The following is a 17,019-nucleotide window of genomic DNA, read 5'->3' as shown; positions in this document are numbered from 1 at the left end:
GTGCCGTTTATACGGCGGGGATAGTTTGCCTCTTATTTAGGCCGCGTCTTATATTTTTGCGTGTTATTTTTCCTCATAATAAACGGCCCTAATATCTACTTTAACATTTTTCTGTCTCATCTGCAAGCAAGGTTATCCTGTGAGTTCCTTTTCATTTCTCAGTAAACATAATCAATGATATCTGCTGGAGGGTTTTTGAGCCATTCTAAAATCTTGGGTTGAGTTCTGACCAGCTCATACCAAGCGGATAAGGCCAGAAAGTCTTTAAGCAGCTCAGGGATCCCTTCTGCTTTGCCCTTTAGTAAATGGCTGTTTAGAAACGCGAACACCACAACATCTGCATAGGTTAGCTAAAGAAAAAAATGTAGGAGTAGTTATTGCAAAAAATAATTATTCTTGTCTTAGTTTATTACAGATACGCTTTTATTAAACTAAATCATATAGCGATACCGCATTTGTATTTTTGTTTCTCAGTCGATCTAATGGTGTACCAATAGCCTCTTAACAGTGACTACCGATATGATTTCAGAGTTCTTTACTTGATTCTTCTATCGAACAGTGTTCTAATTGCCGGTGATTGGAGCTGGATCCGTTACCACAAGATATCAATAGCTTTTATGAGACCTGGGTGGGAATCGTTAGAAAAACGCAGAAATCGAGTTAATATTGGAACAACTAGAATTCCTCGGAAGGCTTATGTCATAACAGGGAACGAAAGATAGACGAAATAGTCTTGTTGTTCCCCGGGAAGGGCTCCGACTCCAACCCAACTTTGTTCCGAGGATTTTTCCGTTGAAAATGGGAGGGCGGGAAAAGGTCCCTTCCATTTTGTAACGGTAATTAAAAAGCCCTGGGATAAGGTTGGCCCCAAGCACATACCCGGCCAACTTTCTACATAGAGGCGTTCGATAGCTAATAATAATCATAATCATTACCGATGTATATGGATGTAAGGGGAAAGAAACTGAGGAGAAAAACAACTTCTTCTCTTTCTCTTCCTCACCTGAGCTCCTGTTTGTACTCAGACTTTTCGTCCCTTTGGAGAAATTAGGGACAAAAAGTAGCTTGCGAGCAGGCCAAAATTTTCCCCGAACTCGCACATGTGAGCCTTCTCGCAGGCTTGCACAAAATAGACTACTTGCATAATTTAAAATAGAAGTCACTGTTCACTATAGATTTACTTATCAACCTTTTCTCCAAAGAAAAATCCCCGCTTATTGTTAGTAGCCAGGAGCTTCTCAAAATATTCGCATCTGCTAACAAGTAGCTCACGAACAGCCGTGAGGGCTTTTTCCTGTAAAGAAAAGAACAAATTTCAGGTTAATACTTAAGACATTGATTGAGCATAAGTTAACTTTTCCATAATACAATGATGGGCTTTCCCAAAAATACTCAAACAAGATTAATCGTTTACACATAACAAAAAAAATTATTTTCGAGTCAGTATCTGCTTGGAAAACTTAAGAAACCTTAGGAACGTCCATACAGCAATAATTAGTTGGAAGGTAAGGTGGGGCGGGCGGAATTAATGCTATACGAGAAACGCAAAACAGCAATTCAAACTAACGACGGAGTAGCCTGCGTAACCAGCGGGATCGTTTGCGCGAGGAATGTTTTGAAAGAGGAGCTGCAAAACCGTGCTGAGAATGGGAAGGAGACGCTTTTACGCTCGCTTTGCCGCCAAAACTCTCACACGCTCAAAAAACAATTCCGCCAGCTACGCAGGCTAACGACGAAGCTAAATTCCTAGCTGCAATCTAGACCACTACAACATTGACTTAACAGTACAATATTACTTTAGATGTAAGTTCCTCGCCTTTTTTTCTTGGTCTTCATTGGCGAAGGCTGCGTTTAGCTTATCTTCTAACTCTGAGATCACGCCAGCTAACATGTCGGCTTGACCAAGCTGAAAATTGTCTTCTGGGGCCAAACCTCAATAAACCACAAAAGTAAAACTGCTTTCTAGGTTATATTTACAACTGCATTATACCCATATTTCCAAGAACTAAAAAAATTGATTTTCTTCTTAGCGACCACTTTGCTTAAACAATTCTCTGAACTAAAGAAGTGTGATTATTGCAACCGCTTCATGCACGATTTAAGGTTATTATTTTTTCTTCCTCCACTTTATTCTTCCCCCTCATCGTGGAGGAAAAACATTCTACTGTACTGATTAAAAGACAAATTTAAAAAAAGTACTAACCAAGTTCCTTGGCCACATAACTTAGAATAGCTTTGGACTGTGTTAGAATCTGCCCGTTCACTTCCAGAATAGGAAGCTGACCTGAAGGACTTAATCCAGCTGAAGAGATAAAATGTAAGAAATGTATTTATAACCTCAGTTTTTGTAGCACTTATATACTTACGCTTATACAGTGAAAGTCAATGCCTCAAAAGGTGAGCAGAGCCACATGCTTCAGAGGGTGGTAAAGGTGGGTGGAGGGGCGATCGATCACGTTTCACGGGAAATAAGACAGACCTTTTACCACTCACGAAAATAACAGACATAGCGAAATTAAAGGTTCATTTATTTTTCGCTTCACGAAGGAATAATTTTACAAAATCACGCTTAACTATGGAAATCCCGATTCGCGAGGAAAAACTAGCCATTTCACATTTCACGAGGACAAAATATAGCCTCCCACGTACACGTTCTTAGGGGTTCGTTCGTCTGCGTGGGTAGCCTGCGCGTAGACGAAATTAAACGCTGGTTAACTCCGGTACTAATCAGAGTTTAGTTATCGTCTGCACGCAGGCTACTGCGTGGGAGGCTAGACAAGATAGGAAAGATAGGGCCACTCTCGAGTCGCTGGCCTCCCCTGCGGCAAAGAGCGAGGAGAAACGGATGTTTTCGCAGGCTATCGAGTCGCGAAAATACCCTTTGTAAAACCATCCACTTTGTACTGAATAGTGATGATGACGATGATAAGTTTAGTCACCAGTTCCTAGTCGTTATCTTCTCCAATTACCGTTTTTAACAAGATCAGTCAAATATCTTGTGAGACCGAAAAAGCAATCAACTCATCTGTCAAACAGTAACGCTTTTGTTAAATGTCGTCACATTCGAGTAAATATGTGTGATATCTGTCAAATACAATTTTTATGGTCCAACAGTGCTGTCGTACCGACCGAAAAATACGATCACAGAGCTCCTTTCACAAAAGATCCGGTCTAGATGCTTTCACAACAAAAGGTCTGGTGAGTACAAAAAAAATCGATGAGAAAAAATCCCAAAACAAAAGAAATGAACCACTGCCAAAGATCACGAAATTAATAAGCTACTATGAAAACAAATCATTAAAACAAACATTCCTTTCTAAGTATAAAATGGCCCATGAACGATAAGTCTGAATGAGATTTCACTTGTTTTAGGATAATACATACAGTCGAACCTGTCCTTGCGGGCACTCCTATGTTACGCCTTGTTCTCTTAGTCTCAAACATGAAACGTTATTCAATTCTTCCCTCTTTAAGCCAGACACCTCTGCTGTACAACTGACACTTTGATCAGTGTCCCTTTGGTCTCTTTGGACGGTGTCCATATTTTAAACAAGGTTCAATTATTCAGTCATGCCAACCAGAGGATGAAATGAAAGGTTCCGATATCCCAGTGATAAGCTGTTTCTTTCTTGAGTACCGCGTTGAGACTACACAATTTTAAACACCTACAGACCGGCGTTTATCAGTCAATTAATCTCGTATAGTAAATTCTGATTGAGACAAATACAGTCGCTTTGATAGCTTGTTCCAGACGTTCAGATAGTAGACCGCGGGAGAAAAATTCACAAGGAAAAAAAACGAGGGGAGACTAGAGGGGGAAAGGGGGAGACGGTGTACAACTTAACTCGCTCCCCACTTACCGCCGCGCTTTACTATCTGAACGCCTGGAACAGGCTATCGCTTTGACCCTAACCCTCATAATAAATCAAAAAAAGAAACAATCATGGAATAAGAGATCAACCTAAGAACGTGATTGGGCATAAAATGTCCGTGATAATGTTCTTTGCTTTGAAATGTTGTAATACCTACATTCTTTGAGCTTTGGCCAATCTTGTGGATGAACGCGAACGTCCTCGAATTCGACGCCAGCGATTGCGAAGACCATCCGGATACATTCGGCTTTGCCACGGATTGGAAAGTAAGTTAACTTGTATTGAGGCATCTCGCTAAGGAAAGTCTGGAAGATCAGGACAAGCGTGTGTAGAATACGAATATATAGTACACAAACACGCCGTAAATTTAAGACGACTGTGATGCATCAACTGTCAGTGTGTGACCTAAGTCTTCCGAATTGTCTTGATAGTTAACTCCTGGGGTGCTCTTCTGGAGGGAGGAGGTTGGGGGGGGGGGGGGGGGTCGTAATGGGAAATAGAAGAACGGCTATTGTAGTTGGAGTACAAATATTAACCACAAAAGGACACACAAGGACCGCAAACGAATATGCCGAAGAACGTAGCGGTAGGATCTATAAAGACCTGATCAGCAAAAATAACAAGTAGACATTTTAAAATTCTGCAAGCAGAATACTGCAATGCTGATCGTACTAGGCAAAAGTTAACTTTGCAGGACATCAACACGACACCGAAAGAACTCAAAACAAAGCGGGATTGTAGCCATAGACAGCTGTTTCGCTATTATTGTAACTTTTCAGTATACCTGAGAATCACGCCATATCACGTGTCTTCTGGAGGGCAAGAGTCCAAGTGTCAAGTTGATGTCTCGCAGAGAAAATAAAGGATTGACCAAAACCAACCTCAAAAACAGGGACAAAACAATGCAAAAATTACAGCATATCGGATCTATAAGATCAGGTCGTTATTGTAGTTGGGCCACTTGGGGTTGAAATACGTTATGCATTATATTAGAAAAATATTACCTTCTGACAATCGCGCCGATTACTGTCACGCATACGACAGATCGCCATGGACTGAAGGGTAGAAGGCGGGTACACACAACAACTGACTTTTACTCTTTGTTTTATAACAAAAAAAAAATGATTCGCAACAGATCAGGAGTCTTAAATGTCTATTCTTGTCTCGCTCTGAAAGAGAAAAACAAAAACAAAACACAAGATAAACGTTCTTGGGGTTGATGTGTATATTTCTCTTTTGGTCCGTGGACAAAGTCTCGAGAAAGTTGATCACGTGTTCGCCAGAAATTGCTGTCTCATGCCTTTACTCCACAATGGCCCCAAGGGGCCTGCAAGTTCAGTTATTGCGTGTGGGATAAGAAACGTGAAATGTCCCAACTTCTCTTTCGAAAACGCAATTGCACAAATTTGTGGACTGGACTCCTTTTCTTACTTTTGACTGTTTTGAGGCCTGAGCACTAGAAGCTGGGACCAGGCTCCCGGTAGTTTAACCCGGTAATGGGGGACAAACCTTGACGGGGGCGGGTAGTTTTCGGTTAAAATTGTCCAGTTGAATAAAACTTTTAGACAGTTATTCAGTAGGCTTTATTTAGATACCAAAACAAATGATCCTGCAGGATTTACTAATTCAAGCCACATTCAGGACTACAACAGTAAAAGGCCGATGCGTTCGTTATATCATAGTAGATTAATTAGCCTATCAGTACTTAGACTACGAGAAGTCCCCATTTTTCCTCAGAGATAGTAGAGCGAGCGAAAAATGGGGACTACTCGTAGTCTAATTAGTTCTAGGCTCCTGACTAACGTCAGAGGATTTTACAGGCTCATCACAGAGGTGCCTTTGAACGTTTCTCAATCCACGCTTTGATCTTGGGTTCGTCCCTGACTTTTTCGTACAGCGCTGTAAGGCGCGGATGGTCTTTCAAAGCGTCTGGTACTTCCAACTCACCGCCACCAAGGTAACTGTTAAAGAATGCGAAGAAACTGATGTCTACATAACTCAGCTGTTAAACAAGAAGAAAACCGAGACGCTGTCATCCTGGAAATGCAAAGCAGCAAGGGTGGCTAGGATACCTAAGAACATTTTATTCCCGTGTTAGTCCGCCGGGTAGAAAAGCTCTCTATGTGAACTTACCTTATTTTCAACGCAGTACACTTCATCTTTAGGATTTTTATCCAGAAATTTCTCCAGGTAGACGGATGCCTTAGGTGCTGTCTCTGATTTGAACTTGGCCATCAAAACTCTCTATAATTTTTTTTAAAAGAGGAGAGCGCAATCAGTTCGAGTACCTATAGTTCATCCTCTCTTAAAATTAGGTTTAAAATTTTGGAAAGCAACAAAAGGAAAAGAAAACATCATCGGAAAGAAATATTGATCGTGTACGTGTTGTTATACATTTCATATGTTATAGAGAACTTTAATGAATTCTTTTGGGCTTTTTAGCAACTCAAATTCAAACGGAAGTGCATTGTGACGGAAAGTGAATGTTTCCATTAACTCAGAGATAATAATAATAATAATAATAATAATAATAATAATAATAATAACAACAACTCACATCCTAAGACAGTCTCCATCAAATAGACTTCTACCTCATTCTAACCCTAGGCCCCAGGAATGGACTCGGCTATTATGTTGTATTATGGTATTAAAATAAAGAAGAAAGTAATAATAATAATGATGATGACGATGATGATGATAGTGATAATCATGCTTTACCTGTTGGTTTTTGTCTGGGTCGGCAACTGCACGGATAAACGCGTTTTCTAAGTCATAGATTGCTTCAGAAAACATGTCTGCTTTTCGCCTTCTCAATATCATTGCTGGGCATCAAGCCTGTTGCACTGAGGAGATAACGGCACATTAATCTCTCATTACTGATTATTCCCTCGTGATATATTGCTACAGCGATTTCCTAGAAATTTAAAGAACTAGATGTTAAAACCTTGCCGGATTTTTCTCATTAGAGCCTATCTGACTGACTAGCCTAGGCTCAACAGATCGTATTCCGGAATAAGAACTATCATGAACTATTAGACCCAAACAAACCTCTCTTATTCTTATTTTGATCTTTAGGCCACTTAAACCTACATACATCGTAATATTTTATTTCGAAAAGATTTCCAGATATTACAAGGCAATGAATGTCAAAACGAATGATTTCTTAAATTAATTCCATTTATTCTTACTTTTAAAGCGATTTGAAGAATTGTGCGTACCTCTGAAAAAATCCTGGCTATGCCCCTGTTGATGGCCGGCACACGGTCAATCTAACATATCATAGATAGTTCTGGGAGTCCAATAGCTCGGAGAGACGACTTCTCGTAAGGCCTGGGTCACACCATGTTACATTTTTACGCTAGTATAGGCTTATCTTTCGGGCTAAAAAACTCAGCCAATCGAGGCAACGGCGGATTCGATATAGCGAAGCATCGAGAGTTTCACGGCTATTGCTTCATTACTTTTAAAAAGAACCATAAAAGTAACGATCAAGGCCAGAGCTTCTCTCAATTAGATAACATTGGTTAACACAGAGAATTTTAGAAGCCCCTGTGTGATGGACTACTACATGTATAAGTAATGACAGTAATTAATCGTACCGTATCGTTCAGCTAGGAACCGGAGTATGCTCATGGACTGGCTTATTGTCACACCTTCCGGTTCGACTTCCAGAATAGGAACCTGACCAAATGGATATTTTCCACCTACAAAGGTAAAAATTATTATCATGCTGATAACGAAGCTCAAAAATGCAGTTTTCTTATCTATTTTAGTGTTCAGTTTTTGCTCTAGAAAATGAGAGAAATGCTTGCATAAATTACAAACAGTTGATTCTATCACCTCTGGGTTGTTAAAGGAAATTGGCCAGCACCAATGAGAAACTGACAATCGGACCCAACCCTTCGTCACAAGCAACCAAGTTATATGTGGGTTATGTGTGGTTTATATGCTGAAAATGTTTGTCAACAAGATAACGTAAGAGGCAAGAATAAATTCGTTGAATGAAACGCGTCTGTTGAACATAGTTATGATCAGAAAGAACTGTCAGATACAGCCATCAATTTAGTAGCCTGCGAATACAGCCGTTTCTCCTTACTCCTCGCCGCTAAGGCGAAACGTCACTGGCGGCGTGGAGCTAGAAAAAACGGCTGTATTTGCAGGCTATGACCTGTACACTTGTCATCTGTCAGTTATCTCAGTCTTTTTTTCTCTGCTGTCTGTTATCCTCGCACGAGTCACAAGCCCTGGTTACTACAAGAAGCTTAGGCATTGTTTAATTAATGAATGTTCATCTGACTGAATTAATGAACAAATGGACGTTCAATGGGACATAGATGCATGTTGCTACTGTTGTTGAGAAGGAGGATTTACGTTGGAGGTTGCTACGCATGAGTCGCTTGGAACGAACCTATCCTTAGCACTGAAACATTCCAGGTATATCCAAATTTAATTTCAATTTGACTTAAGGAAATCCAAAGTACCCGCTATAGCGTTTGCTATGTGTGATTTGTAATATGACGTAAACAGGAAGCCAGGGCATGGCATTGAAATGTGTGAAGAGCGCTAGCAGTTTCCCTACAGCGTCTATGACATTTCATCGTTACAGCATGCGAGCACGCTCTATCTTGTCTACAAATCGTTTTACCTTTTGTTTACTCGGAAAAAATGTTTGGTTCAATCAGTATGAGTAGCTTTCCATCACAGACTACTTTTTTGTTGTTGGCCGGAAAAAGGTTCTCCTTTCGTAAACGTGCAATAAAACATGTTAAGAGCATTATCATAAAACGCTTGATCAACCAGTCGGAGCCAGTACATTAATTTGTTTCTGATAAATACAGGCGGCCCAGAGAAAAAAAGGTGCTAACAGAGAAGAGACCAATTTTCATTTTAAAGTTCACCCCCCCCCCCCCCCCGCCCCTCCCCAGATAATGCAGGTTCTCTACGTTTGTAACATGGCTATAGTAAGTATCTGTTGTACACTGTTTACAGACAGGTCATGTATAGAATAGGTGGAAAACAGTTTTCTTGGGGACGTTTACTAAAAGCGATTAAAATAGCCTATAACGGGACCTCTTAGGTGTACTAAACGTTATAGTGCTTTTGATAACTATTCTTAGACCATGTTTTACAAAGGCGAGTATTTTTTGACATAAAACACTGTCTGTCAATAAAAGAAGTGGTGGATGTGAATTATGGCGTGAATCCAAGCCAACTGACTTAGTGTTTTTTACTGGAGTCCACTTCTGTTCTTTGTTTAACCAGTCAATTCTGAGATCTTCATAATCTACTCCAGCGTAAGCAAAAATCAATCTTGCGGGCTCAGCTCGGGCTCGTAAACGAAAGTAGCTTAGTTTGTAACTTGGAGCCATGATAGATCTGATCTTTAGGAACTTGTTTTGATTGGAGTGATATAGTGACACGATTATGGGTAACAAGTGTCACGATTCAGCAGCTTTCAATGGATGTTAGTATTAGTATAATGTGCCTCTTGAGAGGAATGAGATTGCTCGCACATCTAACAGCGAAACACGCATTCTGATTGGTCGTTACTTATGATCTGTTTGGAGGTAGAGAGACTCGGTTGACGTCATTTTTCAGGTTGAAAAAGTAAAGGTGTGATTCCAGGGTTTTAGGAAAGGGCGCTGGCCGATAGCAATAGGAAACGACTGAATGCTATATTTGCCTTGAACGCAAAGAATATCGCGCAGAGAAAAATGACAACGAACGGGAGAACACCGAAAACAAGCAAGATAGAGTTAGTAGATTCATAAACGAGGCTTTAAGTTTTACGGTGCCTCCTATCATGCGGCCGGGCGTACAGACTTCCTTCATGCTCTGAAGTGTCAGCACCGTCAAAGCTGAAAAACAATGCACAGTGTTATCATTTACAATCTTACTTTAAGTGTGTGCGTGGGTTTGTTGTGAGGGAAAGATTGTAGCCCCCCCCCCCCCCCTCCCGCCCCCTCCCAATACTCCTCTCTGCCCCTAAATCCATTCTCCGTAAAGCAGACATCGAAAAATTTGCCATAAAGAAAAAAAAAGCCTCCAATATTCCTTCACTAAGCCTGTGAGTAAGCTCTTGCTCGCAGGTTATCCAACCGTTCAAGGCATGGAGGTTAAAAGTAGGATTTAGTTTTGTCGTGAGTGCCTCGAGTTATAACTAGATCGAGGACGATGTCGAAAAGTTGGCAACCACGTTTTCTGCTTTATGATCCGTAATCCCTGGAATATCTTTTTATTTTTCTCTGCAAATTCAACAGTGAATTTGATATTAGCATATTTGATTTTTTTTCCTCTTCCTTTCCTCTGCTTTTTGTTTTCCATCCAGTATCTGAACGCCTGGAACAGGCTAGTTAGGATCTTTTTTTTTTCTATAGGTTAGTAATAGCTCAGCGGCCGACCGTAACGGGCATGGCCAGCTTTTGGTTTACTGTCCGAAGGAAAAAAATGGGCCGTTATATACGATCTTTTAAGAAACAAAAACTAAATCAACCAAAATTCTAAGCTAAAACTAACGCATGGACTTCTCATTTTATTCATTAAACTGCTAACATGGTATTAAAACTCCATTTAAAGAACAGAGTTGGGTCGTTTCTCAAGCCACGCTTTGATCTTGGGCTCATCCCTGACTTTTTCGTACAGTGCAGTAAGACGAGGAAGGCCTTTCAAAGTGTCTGGTACAGCCATTTGACCATCACCTAGGTAACTATTGAAGAACGCGAAGAAACAGATGTCTGCAAAGCTTAGCTGTCAAGAATAGAAACAAAAACAGCGTTACTTAGTTGAAGGGCCAATGTCACTTACATTTTTTGACATCACCTTGCTGATTGTTGAATACATCGGTCTTGGAACAAATTTTATAAAATTACCTTATTTCCAACGCAATATACTTCATCTTTTGGATTTCCATCCAGAAATTTCTCAAGATAGTTGCATGCCTTTGGTACTGTCTCTGATTTAAATGTTTCCATCAAAACTTTCTGTAGATTGAAAAATATTGAAGAGGTAGGTCAGTTACCAACTGCCAGCTCGTTATTATCTCTTGATATCAGTTAGGGAATTTTTTAAAGTCATGAAAAAGAAAGGAAAAGGAAACAAACCATGCCGATGGAATATTAACAGTGCCTAGTATCCTCCTCTTTCATACCTGAACATTTCAGTACAGTAATAATAGGAAACTATAATGAATTATTATGGGAGTGAGGGATTTTACTTCAAAACTTCAGGGTATTCGTGAAAGCTTAAATAGCCTTCAACAGAGATTCCTGAGCAAGTCTTTTCAGCTCAGATCTACAGCTGTCTTGCACTACACGAGCCAGCAAGCAAGTTCTCCATTTGGAGGATATTGTGAAAAGTAGACGCACGACAGGCACGCGAGAGGAGACGTGAAAGCTGGGGGCGCTCCTTTCCTTGGCCCCTCGCAGCTTCACTGCTTGCTCGTTCCCGCGCGGCTCGCTTCGCTCGCAGGCTAACACTGTGCCTGCCGCCTTGCTGTCCCGGTTATGTTATTTGACAAGAGGACATCCTGGCATGTTTGGCACCAAATTTATGACGCGTTACCTTTTGATCTGGTTCTGGCTGCACAATTGCACGGACCATCGCGTTTTCTAAGTCATAAACTGCCTCAGAAAATATGTCTGCCTTTGCCTGCTGGATATCGTTGCTAGGCATCAAACCTGTTAACAAAGGCATTTCATAAATTGATATTGCAAGGGCGCAGTGGGATTTTGGTTCGGGGGTAGGCGGGGTGATACCACAGGGAATTGGTATCTGGGCATCCGCTCATGCTATTATAAACACAGAAATTATTATTAATTATTAGTTGTTTTTGCTTTTGGTGAGGAGCAATTCCTTCTGCTGTCATTTTCGTTACAGGGCGGATTTTTTAAATGCACGCCCCCATCCATTTTTATTGACCGTTTTATTAGTATTGACACAAGGAAGAAATGCATACCGTATCATCTAGCCAAGGATCGAAGTAATTCTAGCCTCCCACACAGGCGTTTTTTGGGGAGCTGGTATTTCGTCCCTCCCCACAAACGGCGTTTGTGGTGAGGGACGAAACACGAGCTCCCCTAAAAACGCTGCGTATGAGGCTAGAGTAATTCAAACCCTACCGTATAACTCTCACAAAGTCTATCTGACCCGCACGATATGTCAGTATTATGACTCATAACAATTTTGTTATTCATGGGTTCTTTTGGCTTTTGGTGATGAGCCATTCCTTCTACATTCATTTTGGATACTGGGTGGATTTTTTAAATGCATGCCTGACCAAATTGGACCCCTACCATTTGTATTGACCGTTTTCTCAGTATTCATATCATGAAGAACTGATACATACCGTATCGTCTAGCCACGAATCGGAGTATGGCCATTGACTGACATAGTGTAACACCCTCAACTTCAAGAAGAGGAATTTGACCAAATGGACATTTTCCACCTGTAAATACAGAAACTCTCAATGCAAAATTTCATCACAGTGCTTTAACGTCATCGGACTAAAGAAACTCTTAAGTTCAATTTAGTTGATATGACCCAAATGTCCTTTTCTTATCGGTTATCTTTATAATTAAAAATATTAATAGAGAGGTTAAGCATCGCGTTTACGGTAAACGGCAAACGTGAATTTGTACCACGCGACCAAGTTTTCCATCTGCATATCCGGTCACAGGCAGTCCAAGCGCACTATGTGTGGGTTCGGGCTTCAGAGGTCATTTGGTCGGAATATACTAGAATTATTAGTGTATTATGCCAAATAAATGCAAAAAGTCTTAAAGATATGAAGTCTTCTTGTTTGTCTATCTGTACTAGTAGTATTAAAGATAACGAAGGTCGATATTTCTTGCATTATTACATGTGATTCGGGCCCTTATTGTTCAAATTTTATCACAAGTATTCGAATCTACAACGCTAAGAAAAAAAAATCATGATCACGCGAAATATTGATTCAAAAAGCTCCCTTACCTTTAGTTCATATATAGCCACTCTGTGTCCTACGGCCGGTTTAAACGCCGTTTAGTCGACTTCCTTTCCATCGAGTACTGAACACTACACGCTTAATTCCTAAAGTCACGTTGTTGGTTTTTGCCCATAATAGGTTTAACGGTGACGGCTCGTGTTTTAAATTAAGTTTGCTTTTGAATTATTAGTACGCTTGTATTGTACTGAACATTGCTTTCAGGTCCTCAAAGCTAAATCTTGCAAACGAAGATTACTTGAGATCACAGTGATGTATGCGGGTTTTTAAGTGTGAAATTACTTACTGTTTTTTAGTGGTATCCACTGTTCGGCTTTGTTTTCCCAGCTTATTCTGTTGTCTTCATAGTCTACTCCAGCGTAGGCAAAAACAAGTCTCACGGGCTCAGCTCGTGCTCGTAAGTTAAAGTAGGTTAGTTTGTAATGAGGAACCATAATGATGTTGCTCTATAACCGACTTGCTCTGATTTGGCATTACGGTAATTTGAATGCTGTTTTATGTGTTTTTTTTAATGATTAACACGCGTTATGACTCAGCAGGCAGCTAGCTATCAATGGATATTGTTACGCTGGTTGCTCATTTAAGGATATTGGCCGAATATTAAACTAACATGAACATGAATCGGCAAAACAGTATTATCTTAAATACCGTCGGTTATCAGAAATGACATGAAACTCATCATGTACTACTAGCATCAGTCTTGATCGGCCTGTTGCTTGTGATCCGGTAGAGGAACAGACAAGCATCATGGTCACAATGATCTTTTAATCATTTTTATCATTTTTTTGGTTAGATAAGAAAAAACCGCAGCCAAAACAAATTTATTTCAGTTTGTTGACGTTATCGCTTTTGCATAAAGTTCCTAAAATAGGAAAAAGGCTTTGAATAGTTTAGTTGAGGTTGTTTTGAACATAGTAAGTACAAAAAAGATCGAACCCATTCACGTGACTGAAGCTACACCCATAGTGTAACTGAATATCTATGTTTGTTACTTTATTACTTTAGAACTGAGACAAAATAAGCTTCTTGTATCGGTCGGTAGATATGTGATTTGCCCTGCGGATTCATCAGGATGGAATGCCACTAGCAAGGAAAACCCTTACTGGAGCTCTTTCAAAAAAAAGATATTTTCATCACATGGTTTGCCCGACAAGATCAGAAGGAACATGTAGAGTTAGGACGAGCAAAACTGCAACAACAACAAAAAGAAAACACAAGTTTGCCTTCTACATACTCCTAAAACAAAGACGTAACATTTGCTCATAAGGAAGTTTTTTTATTATTTTCCTGGTGTTATGTATCGTAAATTTATGTCCTTGGTATGTTAAAATATGATGTGTAAAGGAAAGACAGTTGAAGTTTGTGCAGTCGGTTTTCCTACCTGCCGTAGTTAAAGAAAACTGATTGTTCCATCAAAATGAACCGTAAAATGCGTCCCTATTAGTTTCCATTATATTACCCTGAATATGACAAAGCCCTCAATTGCCTAGTCAATAGCGACAACGGTACAAGTGAGGGTTGGTATAAACTTATACAGTTAGTTTATTATAAGAAATATTTCGACTTATCGGCAGTATACTCCATACTCCATATCATATAACTTTTGATGAATGCTGTCAGAATAAGTTAATCCGTACGAAGAAAGGCAGATTCTGGTGTTGTGGATGCCACACAATCACCAAATCAAATAGCGGTTTAGAACGGCACAGTCAAAACAAAAGCTCAGTCGCCAACAACAGTTTTATAACAACCAAAAAAAGAACTGTAGAGTACTGTACCAGTCTTCAGATATCAGAAGCTAAGAATTCCCCATTATCAATTATTAAAACGGCCCTATAATGGATGTTTAATCACCTGCTTTCTCTTTAAGTGTGCCACATGTATCCTTTGTCTTAACTATTCGTAAATAACGACAGTTTTTAACTTCTTCCATAGCTTCGGCTAGAGATTTTCTTTCTTCTTGCTGCCTACGATGATGCTGATTTGATCGTTTGTAATCATCGATCAAATTCTTCGCTTTTCTTACTGTTTTGTCAGAATTTTCAATTTTTCGAAGCAATGCTGGAGACATCGGAGGAGTAGAACACAACCCGTCAGTTGTGCGGACATCCTGACTCCTTCGCTGTCGTACCTGATCCACCAATTCTGTTTCTTCAACTGCTGCTGATTTTGACAGGTTGAGAGGCTTAGAATAAAAAGCATGATTTGGAGACTTTGTCCTCAATGTAGGGGATGACGGAGGGTTATGAAAGTGATCACTGTTTATCGCCAAAGGTAGAGACGGTCGAGGCCTTCTGTTTCTTCGCAGTATTTCCGGGGTTCTCTGAGGAGAGGAACTCGAAGTCGGCGATTGAACACGAGCTGTACACGATTTTGGCCTTTTTTGGTTCAATTGCGCTTGTTTAATTGAAGTTCCGGTATATGCTACTGTCTCTACTCGCGGTAATGTCGAGCTCAAATGGCAATGAAAGTCATCCTTTTCACTTACCGAGGAGATTTTTGGCAACGCAATGCTGGGAAAAGAAGCGCATTTTTCTTTTTCTTTTCCAGAAGGCGATGCTAATGAAGAAGTAATTGCGTAAAGTTCTTGGCTGCAGCTCAAGTCGTTAAACGATTGTGAGAGACTGTTGCGCACTCCACGATTTACACTACGCGGCGTTCTAACCACTGTGCGATTCATGACATCCGGGTTTCTTCAGCAGCTACGGTTAATCAACTGGTATTTTTTCAACATACACTCGCGGCTTTTTAAAGTAATTTTGTATTGAAGTCAGAATTAACACTAATTTTCTTGTGGTCGCAGAGGTCTACAAACGAAAACCATGACAAATCTGCAGTGCAGCGATATTACAGCCCTTTTATCATTACACCTGTTCTCACACGTCAAATGATGTCAGTCTTTTCAACCTGTCATTTTCACTGGCAACTTCACAAAAATACTAGAACATTTTTTCTTCCTCTCTCATGTTTCGTTCTATTTTGACCTAAGATTCTACGATCTAGATGTTTCTATTTAATCCCTTTTTCGAGGCATCTTCATCGTCATCTAAATAAACGACATTTTTGATGAAAAAAAATTGCGGCCTATCATCTTGAGTACACAAGTCATATCAACAGCCTCAAGATGTTTACGTCTTATGTTACATTAAAATTCAAACTTCTGCTCGAAAGGCGCTAAGGATACAATAAATCAAAAGCTTCTGGAAACAACACTTTGCTGTGAAAAACTACAGAACGTCCAACTGATCGATCAGTGACAAGAGTTCTATGTCAACTGTAAAAGGAGATTCTAATAAGAACCTTATTTTAAAGGAAGTTTAAATTTTTAGCGTTGAAATTCAACAACGTAAAGCTCCTAGAATCAAATATCCTGTGGCTTTGTTGGAGGAGCTTTAACTTTATGCGTTTTCTTAAAACGGAGACAGCAGCAAGGAAGTGTAATATGCAAAACAACAACAACAAAAAAATCACCTTGAAAGTAAAAAGGTATAATAAAAATAACGATGTTCTTGTTTCGAGAAACACCGTTGTTTGGATACCCTTTTTTTAATATTTAAAGACATTTTGTCATCACTTGTCACTTGTCTTCGCTCGCGCTATTACTTTGATATAGAATAAGATACAAATAGCCACTCCTTCAGAAGTTTAAATGTAATTCATGGACGCGTTTTTTTATGGAGGGCAAATCTTCAGAATATCAAAAACAACAGGCAAACAGCTTTACAACCTTACAGAATAAGACAAGAAAACGACAATAGCGGTGTTGGAAGACAGAAACTGATTCTTGATTAACTGGCCGGGAATCAATCCACCAAATTAATATTTGAATGAGTGATACTAGTCCTGCTTTGATATAGAACCAGTTCTCAAGTATCTACAGTCCTTTAACTCGTTCATCATTTCAGCGAGGGATTTTTCCCGATTTATTTCCTGACGAGATTCCACACTCGAGAACCTACCCTTCGTTTCTTTTCTACTTTCCCTTTCGAGTAAAATTTGCGTTGCCATGGCAGCCTGACTAACTCGTCGAAACTTGGCGATACCGCTGACTGATGTTTTCCCATGAGTCACTGCGCCCAGTGACCTACTCCTTGTCTTGAGGACTGGTGTAAAATCTTCGTCAGCTACAATTTGCCTTAGGTAACTTTCAGTCGGTCTTTGTAAATC

General features: G+C 39.9%; 2 protein-coding genes and 1 long non-coding RNA gene across 3 annotated transcripts; all 3 read right to left on the bottom strand.

Moving 5' to 3' along the window:
• Positions 1-78: 78 nt before the first annotated feature.
• Positions 79-4,274, bottom strand: LOC140946837 (glutathione S-transferase 1-like). The gene is made up of 5 exons (XM_073395946.1): positions 4,030-4,274; positions 2,204-2,302; positions 1,817-1,932; positions 1,190-1,294; positions 79-350 (listed from the first exon to the last, which is right to left on the bottom strand). Exons 1-5 carry the CDS (start codon positions 4,160-4,162, stop codon positions 159-161), a joined length of 645 nt encoding a protein of 214 aa, XP_073252047.1. The 5' UTR covers positions 4,163-4,274; the 3' UTR covers positions 79-158.
• A 928-nt stretch (positions 4,275-5,202) lies between these two features.
• LOC140946839 (uncharacterized) lies at positions 5,203-7,943 on the bottom strand. Its single transcript, XR_012166868.1, has 3 exons — positions 7,472-7,943; positions 6,591-6,707; positions 5,203-6,116 (listed from the first exon to the last, which is right to left on the bottom strand). It is a non-coding gene; the product is annotated as an uncharacterized lncRNA (long non-coding RNA).
• Positions 7,944-10,384: 2,441 nt separating this feature from the next.
• On the bottom strand, positions 10,385-13,343 carry LOC140946836 (hematopoietic prostaglandin D synthase-like). Its single transcript, XM_073395945.1, has 5 exons — positions 13,139-13,343; positions 12,217-12,315; positions 11,433-11,548; positions 10,742-10,852; positions 10,385-10,619 (listed from the first exon to the last, which is right to left on the bottom strand). Exons 1-5 carry the CDS (start codon positions 13,284-13,286, stop codon positions 10,443-10,445), a joined length of 651 nt encoding a protein of 216 aa, XP_073252046.1. The 5' UTR covers positions 13,287-13,343; the 3' UTR covers positions 10,385-10,442.
• Positions 13,344-17,019: the final 3,676 nt, after the last annotated feature.

The sequence above is a fragment of the Porites lutea genome, chromosome 8 (genome assembly GCF_958299795.1).
Source record: "Porites lutea chromosome 8, jaPorLute2.1, whole genome shotgun sequence".
In the NCBI taxonomy this organism is placed as follows: Eukaryota; Metazoa; Cnidaria; class Anthozoa; order Scleractinia; family Poritidae; genus Porites; species Porites lutea.
This window is presented reverse-complemented; position numbering and strand designations above follow the sequence as displayed.

Excerpts from the sequence above, each read along its gene's own strand:
- LOC140946837 (XM_073395946.1), bottom strand. The coding sequence starts at position 4,162 with ATGCCTCAATACAAGTTAACTTACTTTCCAATCCGTGGCAAAGCCGAA. Across the intron at positions 1,933-2,203 it reads TTATGTGGCCAAGGAACTTG|GTTTGGCCCCAGAAGACAAT; the intron begins GTTAGTACTTTT and ends TGGTTTATTGAG. Across the intron at positions 1,295-1,816 it reads ATGAAGACCAAGAAAAAAAG|GAAAAAGCCCTCACGGCTGT; the intron begins GCGAGGAACTTA and ends TTTTCTTTACAG.
- LOC140946836 (XM_073395945.1), bottom strand. The coding sequence starts at position 13,286 with ATGGTTCCTCATTACAAACTAACCTACTTTAACTTACGAGCACGAGCT. Across the intron at positions 10,853-11,432 it reads AGCCAGAACCAGATCAAAAG|AAAGTTTTGATGGAAACATT; the intron begins GTAACGCGTCAT and ends TTCAATCTACAG. Across the intron at positions 10,620-10,741 it reads TATATTGCGTTGGAAATAAG|CTAAGCTTTGCAGACATCTG; the intron begins GTAATTTTATAA and ends TATTCTTGACAG.